The 11,561-nt window shown below is 35.4% G+C and overlaps 4 protein-coding genes across 4 annotated transcripts; 3 read left to right on the top strand and 1 right to left on the bottom strand.

Annotated features, from left to right (window-relative positions):
• Window positions 1-1,777: 1,777 nt before the first annotated feature.
• Window positions 1,778-3,726, top strand: LOC139890602 (peptidyl-prolyl cis-trans isomerase CYP28, chloroplastic-like). Its single transcript, XM_071873487.1, has 3 exons — window positions 1,778-2,232; window positions 2,869-3,195; window positions 3,364-3,726. The coding sequence occupies exons 1-3, from the start codon at window positions 1,809-1,811 to the stop codon at window positions 3,570-3,572; spliced, it is 960 nt and encodes a 319-aa protein (XP_071729588.1). The 5' UTR covers window positions 1,778-1,808; the 3' UTR covers window positions 3,573-3,726.
• Window positions 3,727-4,452: 726 nt separating this feature from the next.
• Window positions 4,453-4,944, bottom strand: LOC139887647 (uncharacterized). The gene has a single exon (XM_071870718.1). The coding sequence runs from the start codon at window positions 4,942-4,944 to the stop codon at window positions 4,453-4,455; it is 492 nt and encodes a 163-aa protein (XP_071726819.1).
• A 984-nt stretch (window positions 4,945-5,928) lies between these two features.
• LOC139887646 (uncharacterized) lies at window positions 5,929-8,251 on the top strand. The gene is made up of 5 exons (XM_071870717.1): window positions 5,929-6,261; window positions 6,864-7,478; window positions 7,565-7,623; window positions 7,737-7,808; window positions 7,882-8,251. Exons 1-5 carry the CDS (start codon window positions 5,929-5,931, stop codon window positions 8,189-8,191), a joined length of 1,389 nt encoding a protein of 462 aa, XP_071726818.1. The 3' UTR covers window positions 8,192-8,251.
• An 883-nt stretch (window positions 8,252-9,134) lies between these two features.
• LOC139887645 (uncharacterized) lies at window positions 9,135-11,318 on the top strand. Its single transcript, XM_071870716.1, has one exon. The coding sequence runs from the start codon at window positions 9,135-9,137 to the stop codon at window positions 11,316-11,318; it is 2,184 nt and encodes a 727-aa protein (XP_071726817.1).
• Window positions 11,319-11,561: the final 243 nt, after the last annotated feature.

The raw sequence follows: 11,561 nt of genomic DNA, 5'->3' as shown, positions 1-11,561 counted from the left end.
TGGTCTCGAGCATTAGGATTGTGGTACACTATGACTTAACCTAAATCGTTAAACAGATATTGACCAACATACAAATATATATACTTAATTTAGGTTCGTGAATCCGAGGCCAACCTTGCAATTGTTCAAAGCCATCATATGCTTAATTACTACGAAATACAATATCGTGAGTTCATTTGATTCCCTTTTACTCTTTACATTTTTGGGACTGAGAATACATGCGCTGTTTTATAACTGTTTTACTAAATGCTTTTGAGATACATATTTTTGAACTGAGAATACATGAACTGCTTCTATAAACGTTTGACGAAATAGACACAAGTATTCAAAACTACATTCTATGATAGAATTATTTGGATTCAGAGGTTCGACTTATATAAAGACTGTATTATCGACCATCGGTGAGATGATTTCGTCATTGCACTACGCGTTAGCTATCGAAATGGTTCGATTTTGTAGTTAGTAACGGTGAGATGATTTTGCATTGCACTACGCACTAGCTACCGTTTTAGCTACCCTCGGTGAGATGATTTCGCATTGCACTACGCGTTAGCTACCGTTGTATTGTATTGTATTGTATTGTATTCGATTTTATAGTTAGTAACAGTGAGATGATTTTGCATTGCACTACGCACTAGCTACCATTTTAGCTACCATCGGTGAGATGATTTTGCATTGCACTACGCACTAGCTACCGTTGTAAAATTATATTGTATTAACTACCACGGTGAGATGATTTTGTCATTGCACTACGCATTAGCTACCGTTGGTGAGTTGTTTGAAAGGTTCCGATGTTCTTCATATGAATGATTTTTACAGCAGTGAGCAGACCTGCACAGATTGTTTTCTAAATATGAGTATCTTGTGGTCTATTAAAATATTGGAAATGATTATTTATGATAAACTAATGAACTCACCAACCTTTTGATTGACACTTTAAAGCATGTTTATTCTCAGGTATAAAAGAAATCTTCCGCTGTGCATTAGCTCATTTTAAGGATATTAAATGGAGTCATTCATGGCATATTTCGAAAGACGTTGCATTCGAGTCGTTGAGTTCATCAAGATTATTATTAAGTCAATTATAGTTGGATATATTATGAAGTGTTATGCATGCCGTCAACTTTCGATGTAAAGAAAGTTTGTCTTTTAAAAACGAATGCAAAGTTTGTAAAATGTATCATATAGAGGTCAAATACCTCGCGATGTAATCAACTATTGTGAATCGTTTATAATGTATATGAACGGGTCCTTTCATTTCGCTATGCTTCTTGGTAACCCGTTGTCTCCGGCAAGTGATATAGGTGTGAATGTGTGGCGTGGAGTCATTTGGATTTGTGCTCATCTATTATGGAAGAACCGGAATATGAAAACTTTCCAAAACAAAAGTTGGAGTGCTCCGATTGCTTTCAATGAAGTTCAAGTCAAATCCTTCGAGTGGATATCGCAAAAGATTAAACGAAAGAAATTAGATTGGCTTCAATGGTTATCCAATCCGAGTGTTTATCTTGATCTAGTATAGCATTTTTTTTTTTTTTTAGGTAGCTGTCTCCGCTGCCTTTCGTGTTGTATTCTTTTTCGTGTGTTGGGTAGTCTCGTCTCATTGTTAGGGGTTCCCATTCTTGTACTTCTCGTGTTTCTATTTATATAAATTTCTTGCTTTTCAAAAAAAAAATTTACTGTATTATACATGTACCATAAAATGATTAAAGATTTTAAAAACTGATTTTTTTAATATATATTTTAAAGTAATATTTACTCCATATCAGTTAATTAATTGGGCCTACCCATGCCTTCGTGTATTATCCATGAACACCCAAAACCACACCTACATCATCAATTCCCCTTTCACGGTATCTTTCCGTCATGAACCGTCGCCACTCGCCACCATGAACTGCCAATTAACCACCACACTCTCCACTGCTAGTCTCCCTTCCAATCCCACCAAACTCCACCTTCACCGTCGTTCACTCCTTTTTCTAACCACAACTACGACCCTTTCACTCCCATCGATTTCTATTGCCTCACCAGTACCTCCGAAACAACCAGACACAACTATTACTGACCGGGTGTTTATGGACTTTAGTATCTGTCCTAGCTTCTTCCAAACCCGAACTCTTGGATCCGACCTCCTTTTGTGCCCCGACTCCGAACCCGTTGGTCGTATCGTTCTTGGATTGTATGGGAACCTTGTACCTATCACTGTTTCCAATTTTAAAGCTATGTGTACAGGTAATGATAAAACTTAATTTTTAATTTTATATTTCTAGGGTATGTTTGACACTCAACCTTATTCTAGGGAGATTGACATTTGCTTCTGATTTTTTTTGTAATATATAATATATATTTTGTCTGCTCATAAATGTGTGATTCATGATGGTAGTAATCTTTCCTAGTTTAGACCAAGGCTGTAAAATTCGCTAATTGGGGACTAATGATTAATCACCCCCAACTATGAAGAGCTTTTAGTCTATAGGAGACTAGTTGGGACAAGTTAGAACGTTGACCAACTTTGACTTTGAATGTATTTGACCTACTTTGACCGACTAAATTGAGTTCTAACAACTTTTCCCGAATAAATCGGCCAAGTCGGAGACTAGCTCTGATAAGTTGAACGTTGACCAACTTTGACTGTATTTGAGCTACTTTGACATAATAAATCCGACTTTGACTGACTAGTCGGATTACATCAAAATCTCGACTAGGCGGGGACTAGTTGGCCTAATCTTAGGCCTGATTTCGCTGTCCTGATTAGACTATGTATGGCTGAAAAATAAACAGTTGCATTCATGATACATGCATATTTGCTAGTATATTATGGTATCAAACTAATATTAACTGATTCTAACTGTCAGAGTGTGTGTATAGGAGTGTCTGGATTCTATAAAGGAACATTGGTTCATAAACTATTTCCTGGAAACTATTTCATGGCGGGAAAACAGGGAAGGAGGGATAAAGGTGAAGTGAGACCTCCGGTTAATTTGGTTAGAAATACGGAGAGTATTGATCCAAAGGCGTTTCAGTTAAAGCATACCAAAGGTGGTGTTTTGTCGTTATGTTTATCGGAGAATGATGATGACGACGACATTAAACTTGATCCTAATTACTCGAATGTGGAGTTTATGATCACTACTGGTCCTGGCCCTTGCCCTGATCTTGATGGGAGGAATATTGTTTTTGGCACTGTTCTTGAAGGTACATTTGATTTCTTGTAAGCTATGTGTGAGTTTGATTAGTATAAGATTAGATCAGTTTGATAAGTTGGCAATCAACAAAATATTTTAAGTGTGATTGATGATTATGAATCCTGAAACACTTGTTGAGTGACTTTGATCTTGATTTTTTTGGGCTTTTTGTATATAGGTATGGACGTTGTGGCAAGCATAGCTTCGATTCAAACGTATAAACCAGAGGAAAGAGTGCGACAATATAATGATTTAGCAGAGTTTTTTGGAGACGAAAGGGCTAGAAATGCGCGTGCAATTTGGGACAGGCCTCAAAAGACTTTATATATCAGCAACTGTGGAGAAGTTAAGGTCACAAAGCCTACTCTTTCACCATCATTACCTTAACACTTGTATGTACCTGTAAATTTGAATAGTACTTGTAACAATTAACTTTCTTATTTGTGTAATTTATTGATTTGATGAAACCTACTTGAAGGAATTGAACATCATTAACATTTATTGAACTTGTGGCTTTCGGGATGGTTTGAAGTTTTGTTTGTCAACGGAAAATGTGTTGTTCTGTTGTATGACTGATTAAGAAAGCTTTGCTGGGTTGGTCTACTTGCCGTGCTCGTTTTATATTCTGATCTAGAATTTCTTGAATACATGATAACACTATGTATGTACGAGTATATTTTTATTGGCGTACAAATCAACTCGCTAGTAATATGTTATTACTAAAAAAAATGCATGTCGACAAACGGTTGAATAAGTAGACTTTTTGTCAAGTCATTTCTCACTGTAACAGCTCATTTTGGATTCCAGATGATCCAATAAACCTTAGGATTTGCCAGAAAATGATGGACATACCGTTATCCCCAAAATTTCACTGCTGGCATGTTTCATATAATCAAATAAATTACTAATTATTTGTATTAAAAATTATTATTGATTTATGATCATATATTTATTACACTACCGGCCTGTTTTATTTATAGAAATAAAAAAAATAATCAACTGCGATTAATAAAATTGTCGATCAACTCTCTCATGTGTCAAATACTCAAATTGAACATTGTAATTAAGTTTTGGTAGTAATGTATACAGATCACAATTACAGTAGAAAGTAGAAACAAGCAAGAAGTTAACTAATAATTAAGACTTAGATGACATAAAAATAGAAAGAAAAATAAATCTAATGAGTGTTTGGCATTGTTTGCTAAATACTCCTATGTTTGTACTTTTTGTTAATTAAACAGGTAAACAGTTTAGTTACTCAAAACTGCTAACTCATCGATGATCGCGAATGAGGTGCAAATCTGGTAGAGAAACTACTAGGCAACATATCATCATCGTCACCATTTATACCACCATTGCTATTGTTAAAGTTAAGCGCGTAACTTTCTGGATCGTACTGAAATGGCGAATTCCCCTTCCTCGGTTTCTTGCTGAATTTTCTAATGAAGTTCTTCCAACGTGGGCCCGCCACGAGTTCAGAAAACTCCTTCAATGTCTTGAAACGATTCATGAACCAACTATCATCATCCGCAACGTCTCCTGTTCTATGGTAAATAAATGCTGACGATTCCCCATCTTGGTGACGAATATCGAAGTATGAGAAAAGGCGGAAACAGCCACAACCGCTGCTAGAGATGACCTCTTCGTCGTTGTAATTGTAATAGTCATTAGAGATGTGATAATTTCCTTCTTGTTCATGCTCCATGATTATTGATGGCGGTTTAGTGTTGCTTATATCAAAATCTTGTGATTTGGCCATGTTACAAAGATGGTTAGGGTTGTTTGTTTGTTTTGTGTGTGTGTGTTTTATAAGGTGTGTGAGTGTGTGATCTCTAAGACGGCAAGAAGTATCAAAGAACAATGATTTGTAAATATTAGTGGGAAACAACTAAGGAAGTAAGGACTAGTATAGCCGGCAAAAACAATGTTTCTGTGAAGGGTATTAATGTCTTTTTGCATACTTTAAGTCAAATTTTGAGCCAAGTGTGTTCCTAATTTTTTTTTTTTTTTTTTTTTTTTGTTAACCTGGTTATCCAACATTTTTTTAACTGACTAATTTCAGGGCGACTACCCGCTTAGCTAGCAGCCTGGAGTCATTGCAGGTGAACCTCCATGGCCATGAGGAAGAATAACTTTGTGAGTGCAAGGAATCAAACCCTTCACCTCCAAGTGTGTTCCTAATATGTTGCCATTTTCATAAAAAAATAAATAATACACGTGCTTTTTGGGCTAATATCCTTTTACAAAAATGAATCATCTTGAAAGAGCAATGATAAATTCATCAACAATTTTGATATTCCACAAAGTGTACATTTAAAAGTTGTACGATATTAGTTTGTTAATGAATATTTATAGTGTATATATCAAAATTGATGGTGAATTTTATTGATGGCATAAATAATCATACTTTTCAAGTAATTTTTGGTGATCATTTTAAATATTCCACCAATAAAGTCGAATCACTGTGGCCCAAACTTGAAAGGAGTTGCCGCTTACAAAGCCCAAACATGGCCCAATAACTAAGTCGGATGTTTGATACTCACATTACCGTTTACTCATTTTGAACCCTAACGGCTAGTTCTCATTTAGTGACCGTTCAAAATACACCCAAAATATTTCAACATCATCTTTTTTCATCATTAATAATTAATCACCTGCTCCCCTCCATCTTTATACATATCTGATTCCATCAACAACAATTAATCTTAACAGAAGATATCATCCCAAAAAATAATTTACAAAAATGGTGTACACATACAAACCTACATACTACTCATCTCTTCAAGATTCAATCACTTCGGTGTGCAAAAATATCCTACCGTTCTCGTTCAAGAAACGACGGTTGCCGGCAATTGCGGCTGCTGAAGAAAGGCTATGGCAGCAACAATCTGATAACTTGAAATGGCAACAAGAGTCTTTCCATCAGATCTTGAATTTGATGGGTTTGTTTAAAGAAGGAATTTTGGCTGAGGCTGAAGTTTCGGCTTTTCGAACTCATCTTCTTGAGACTCTTATTTCTTCCCCTTTTGATCATGAACAGCCTGTGATTCTAAGAGATAAATTGATCTTCTTACAGGTTAGTGCTTACAAATTGACTCAATTTTTTAGATTTTTGACTTGTAACAGATGGAAATTGCAATTTTTATGGCTCCGTGAATTAGTATAATGATTTGAATAAAATGTGAATTAGGGTTTTTTTTAGGTTTAAAAAAGTTGCATACTTTGTTGACTTTAGTTGAATTTATATATTCATGGCTGATAATTGTGATAGTATCAATATAACGATTTTGGTTTTCTGACTTAAGGTTAATTTATATATTCTCGTTTGATAATTGTAATAAGATCAAGATAACGCGTTGTTATTAGGGCATTTCAGGCTTTAGGTGAATCTGCAAGTTATTGGTGAATTATATTTGTATTATTAAGAATTAGCAAATCATAAATTGGGGTTTTTTTGGATTTCATTAAAAAGGTTGATACTTTTTAGGAGTAGTTTTACTGGATTTGCATCTTCTTGGTGTTTAAATATAGTGTATAATGTTTGATAAGAAGTGGTATTTAATGTTTGATCCATACTTTGGTGGGAATTTGAAATTGTAATAAGATTTGAACAAATTGTGATTTGGGTTTCCCTGATTGTCAAGAAAGTTGATAATTTTAATTACATTTTGGTTGCAGGAGTTATTATATGCAAACTGCATATCAGAAGAGGAGTACCATACTTCAAAGACTCCATTGATGCAAAGATTAACAGCTCAAGGAGTTAAAATTGATCCCAAAGATGTGATCATTGCCGGACCACAGCAAAAAAACCCAAATGACGAGTGGTCTGTAATCGACTTGAAAGATTCGGGCTCAAAGAGCAAGTTTAAACCGCAAAAGTTAAGCGTGAAAGGAGCTGCATCAGTTTTTGGTTTCTCATCATCATCATCATCACATAAAAATGGGAAAGATAAGATTGTTTCTGACATGGGTACTCAAAATCTTGGTGTATCTCAAGAAAATCCCTTTTGGAATTGCGAAATGAAAGAAAAAGAACAAGAAAAACCGACAATTCTCATGTCTGAAAGTGTGGTTGTTGAGGAATCATCAACAATTAAGAAGACGAAAAGAAGGCCGTTTAATAGTTTGATGAAATGGAAAAAGAGTGATGATTCAGAGAAAGATACAGTTCCGTTATCCTTGCACGATTCGGCTAACCAAGCTTATTTAGGACATGAAGAAGGACCAGATACTAAAATCAAGAGAAAACTTCATACAGATAGTTCATCGTCTGGTTTCTTCGTTGATAAGGTACTGCAGTTCCAAAAATTTGTTTGATTAGTCCTACATTACTAGTTCGTTTTTGTGTGCTTATTATTTATACATCTGTTGCACAGGTTCTAGGAGATAAAATCAAGAAGGAGCTAATGAAAACCAAATCAGAACTTCAATTATCGTAAGCAAACTTTATATCTAGACACACTTTCTTGATTTTTTATTTAATCATGAGATGTAATGAAAGCCGATCTGAAAAAACATGAATTTAACTGATTTAATGTGAATATACAGGGATGATCAAATTGATGTGGTATCAACTAGGCTTCCAATAGACAAAGCTGACCTGAAAAAGTTCTTTAACAAGTAAGAAACTGTTGCATACAAAAATGTTGTTACTTTTTATCCATTTTGTACTAATGTTGATGTACATTGTTAGGAAATGGGTTGATCAATATGGAGAAACTGTGTTAGAAGTAGTGAGAAAAGAGTATAAGGAGCATGTTAATGAGATCAAGAACATGTCAACCTCTGCATTGAAGAAGAAGGAACCACAGCCTAAAGTTGTGGAGGAAAAATGGACAACTTTTGATGATGATTTTGAGAATTGTCACCCTAATCTTTTTGCTGATCAGACTCCTGTTTCATCAGGTTTTGGATCTAAGAATGATGATCGAAGCGTTCGAGTTTCTAAAAATAGAAACAGTACGGATAGGTTGTTCAAGAACAACCCTTTCTTCGATTATTAAGTCAAGATCTGAACTTGGCTATGTTATTTGATTACTATGAACCTTTAATCTTTTGTTGATGATGTGAGATTTATGTTTGGTTTTAAGAATTAGTATGATTTGTTTTGTGTTGATTTCTTGATGTTGCAAGTAATTGTCTAGAAATAAACTTTGAAAGTTTATGGATGAGGCTTTGCAATTTTAATTTTCTTTCAATTTCAAAAATTAAATTAATTAATACTTTTACATTTACATATTCTTTTTCTATTGCCTAGGAGACATAGATAGGACCACAAATCAAAAATCGTGCACGTTCAATGTTTCCTTGTTCATCCATTGATGTGTCCAGTGCCGACTTTTATTGGTTCACGGAATTATTCATGGTTTGGTTTAAGACACGTGTCACATAAAAATACCTCATTTGTTGTCCTTTCTTTCCACGTGTCCCAATCAATATTAAACTTCTGATGAAACATAAGAAACCTTCCACGTGTATCAAACCCGTATATGCCGTTAAAAAAAAATACATCTGATATAGATATGAATTCGGGGTGAACGTTAGGTTTAAATTAGATACACACGTGCCTCTCACATGAGCTGTTTAAATGAAACGCACGCGCCAAGCAAGTGATTTCATCTCCTTCGTGAATCAAGTGGAAGTCAAACGTCAAGTCAACGCTCACTCAATTCTGTTAATTTCTGTTATCGTGTTCTAAATTGGTTAGCTTGCAAGTTATATGTAGCATAGACGATTAGTTAGAAGATCAGTTTTTCAGTTGTATCTCATTTCTTCTCTGTAATTGTCTCTCATTCATTTCAATGAAAATCCGAATTTAACTCCATTGTTCTTTCTATTCTATAGAACTTTCAGGTTAATTTCGATTGTTAACTCCGATTTAGATCCAGGTTAACACATCAATTGGTATCAGAGCTACGATCTTGTAGTAGTTTGATTCGAATCAAAATGGTGAATACTCGTATCAGTAATGACGTCGTGTCGGAAGTGGTGCAAACTGCAATTGCACAATTGACTCAAGTAATTCAAGATATGGCTACACAATTCAACACTAGAATTGATGCAATGTCTGGATCACTCAATCACAAAGTAGATGACGTAGTTCTACAGCAGCAGTACTTGACCACAGAAGTCAATAAAATCAAAAATGGGGAAATAAATCATCAAAGGGGTGCAGGTCAACAATTAACTCGGTTGACTAAGTTGGATTTTCCCAAATTTGAAGGTGATGATGTTAAAGGATGGTTATATAAATGTGATCAATACTTTGCAGTTGATCACATTGAAGATGAAAACAAGATCAGGATTGTTTCAATCCACTTGTTAAAAAAGGCTCTCGTTTGGCATCAACAATATGTCAAGAAACATGGACCAGATATCACATGGGCTGATTATCAAGAAGCTGTGTTAAAAAGATTTAGTGCCAGTGTGGAAGATCCATTGGCTGAAATCAAGAACTTAAGGCACACTGATTCATTGCAAACCTATAATGATGAATTTGAGGTGCTCTTGAACAAGGTGGATATCACTGAGAAGCAATCAATAAGTTGGTATTTGGCAGGGTTACAAAAGGAAATAGAAATGCTTGTGAAAATGTTCAACCCCAAATCCATGGAAGATGCTATGAGTTTGGCTAGGATGCAAAATGAAGCAATAACAATCACCAAGAAAAGGCATACACCTATTCTATCAACTCCAAAAAACAATGGCAGTGAATATAACCCAAAACCTTCTTACACTAACAATTCTTATACTAAACACACTTATGCACCTGCAACAACTGCACCCTTGACCATCACAAATACTCCACATAACCCTGCAAGAACTCCAGGTCAAGCAAATGGTAGAAGACAGTTAACCCAAAAAGAAATTGAAGAAAAGAGAGCTAAAAACTTGTGTTTTTACTTTGACCAAAGATATGTACCTGAGCATAAGTGTAGTGGTCAGTTGTTCTCTTTGGAGGTGCTATCAGATGAAGGTGATTGTACAGAGAATGAAATTGATGATGAAATATTAGTACAGGAAGAAGAAGGTGAAGGTGAACTAAGTGTACAATCACAGGATAATGCACCCTATATATCACTCAATGCACTTACTGGGGTTAGTGATTATCAAACTATGAGAGTCACAGGTCAAGTCAATAAAATTGTGTTTCAAATCTTGATTGATTCAGGCAGCACTCATAATTTCTTGGACATCAATGTGGCTAAGAAACTTGGTTGCACAATTAAAAAAGGAGAAACCATACCAGTCATGGTCCCTGGGGGCAACACAATGTACAATGCTAATGTATGTGAAGCATTACAATGGCAAATTAGTGGTGAAACATTTGTAAGTGATATGTTAATACTACCAATTGGTGGCTGTGAAATAGTTTTAGGTATACAATGGCTTAAATTGTTGGGTGATATAGTATGGAATTTTGACCAACTCAAGATGACATTCAATTATGCTGGGCATAGGGTTGAATTAAGAGGCAAAAGGGCAAAGGTTCAATGGATTAAGGGTAAACAGATGAACAAAATTGTATCCTCACAAGCTCAGCTCAATGCTATGGCAGTTTGTGTCTATCCGGCTCAAATGTGGCATATTTCAGCTGAACTATCACAAGAATTTGAAGGTATTACAAAGTTGTTAGATGATTACAGTGACATTTTTGATGAACCAAAGGCATTACCACCTAGAAGGCAGTGTGATCATAGGATCCCATTGTTGGAAGGGTCACAACCAGTTAATATTAGGCCCTATAGGCACCCACCATCACAGAAGGATGCTATTGAAACAATGGTAGCTGAGTTATTAGGCAATGGGGTCATCAGACATAGTCAAAGCCCATTTGCTTCACCCATAGTGATGGTTAAGAAAAAGGATGGGTCTTGGAGGATGTGTGTGGATTATAGAGAACTCAGTGTTAAAACTGTGAAAGATAGGTTTCCTATACCTATCATTGAAGAGCTTATTGATGAATTAAGTGGTTCTGGGGTATATTCTAAGTTGGATTTGAGGTCAGGGTATCATCAAATAAGGATGTTTGATGATGACATTCCTAAAACAGCCTTTAGAACACATGAAGGACATTATGAATTCCTAGTGATGCCATTTGGGTTAACCAATGCTCCTTCTACATTTTAAGCTTTGATGAATGAAATCTTTAAGCCATTCCTGAGAAAATTCACCTTAGTTTTCTTTGATGATATACTGGTTTATAGTAAGTCCATGGAAGAACACATCACATTGTTTCCTAAGAAATCAAAGTGTGTGTTTGCCACCTAAAAAGTGGAATATTTGGGTCATGTTATCACTGCAGAAGGGGTTTCAACTGACCCAACAAAGATTGAAGTCATGTCAAAATGGCCTGTACCAAAAACCTTGAAG

Source organism: Rutidosis leptorrhynchoides, chromosome 2 (genome assembly GCF_046630445.1).
Source record: "Rutidosis leptorrhynchoides isolate AG116_Rl617_1_P2 chromosome 2, CSIRO_AGI_Rlap_v1, whole genome shotgun sequence".
NCBI classification, from domain to species: domain Eukaryota; kingdom Viridiplantae; phylum Streptophyta; class Magnoliopsida; order Asterales; family Asteraceae; genus Rutidosis; species Rutidosis leptorrhynchoides.
This window is presented reverse-complemented; position numbering and strand designations above follow the sequence as displayed.

What these genes read in the sequence shown, in the direction of transcription:
- LOC139890602 (XM_071873487.1), top strand. Translation starts at nt 1,809, where the DNA reads ATGAACACCCAAAACCACACCTACATCATCAATTCCCCTTTCACGGTA. An exon ending in TTTTAAAGCTATGTGTACAG is followed by an intron (nt 2,233 to 2,868) that starts GTAATGATAAAA and finishes GTGTGTGTATAG; the next exon opens with GAGTGTCTGGATTCTATAAA. An exon ending in TTTTGGCACTGTTCTTGAAG is followed by an intron (nt 3,196 to 3,363) that starts GTACATTTGATT and finishes TTTTGTATATAG; the next exon opens with GTATGGACGTTGTGGCAAGC.
- LOC139887646 (XM_071870717.1), top strand. Translation starts at nt 5,929, where the DNA reads ATGGTGTACACATACAAACCTACATACTACTCATCTCTTCAAGATTCA. An exon ending in CTGGTTTCTTCGTTGATAAG is followed by an intron (nt 7,479 to 7,564) that starts GTACTGCAGTTC and finishes TCTGTTGCACAG; the next exon opens with GTTCTAGGAGATAAAATCAA. An exon ending in CTGAAAAAGTTCTTTAACAA is followed by an intron (nt 7,809 to 7,881) that starts GTAAGAAACTGT and finishes GTACATTGTTAG; the next exon opens with GAAATGGGTTGATCAATATG.
- LOC139887647 (XM_071870718.1), bottom strand. Translation starts at nt 4,944, where the DNA reads ATGGCCAAATCACAAGATTTTGATATAAGCAACACTAAACCGCCATCA.
- LOC139887645 (XM_071870716.1), top strand. Translation starts at nt 9,135, where the DNA reads ATGGTGAATACTCGTATCAGTAATGACGTCGTGTCGGAAGTGGTGCAA.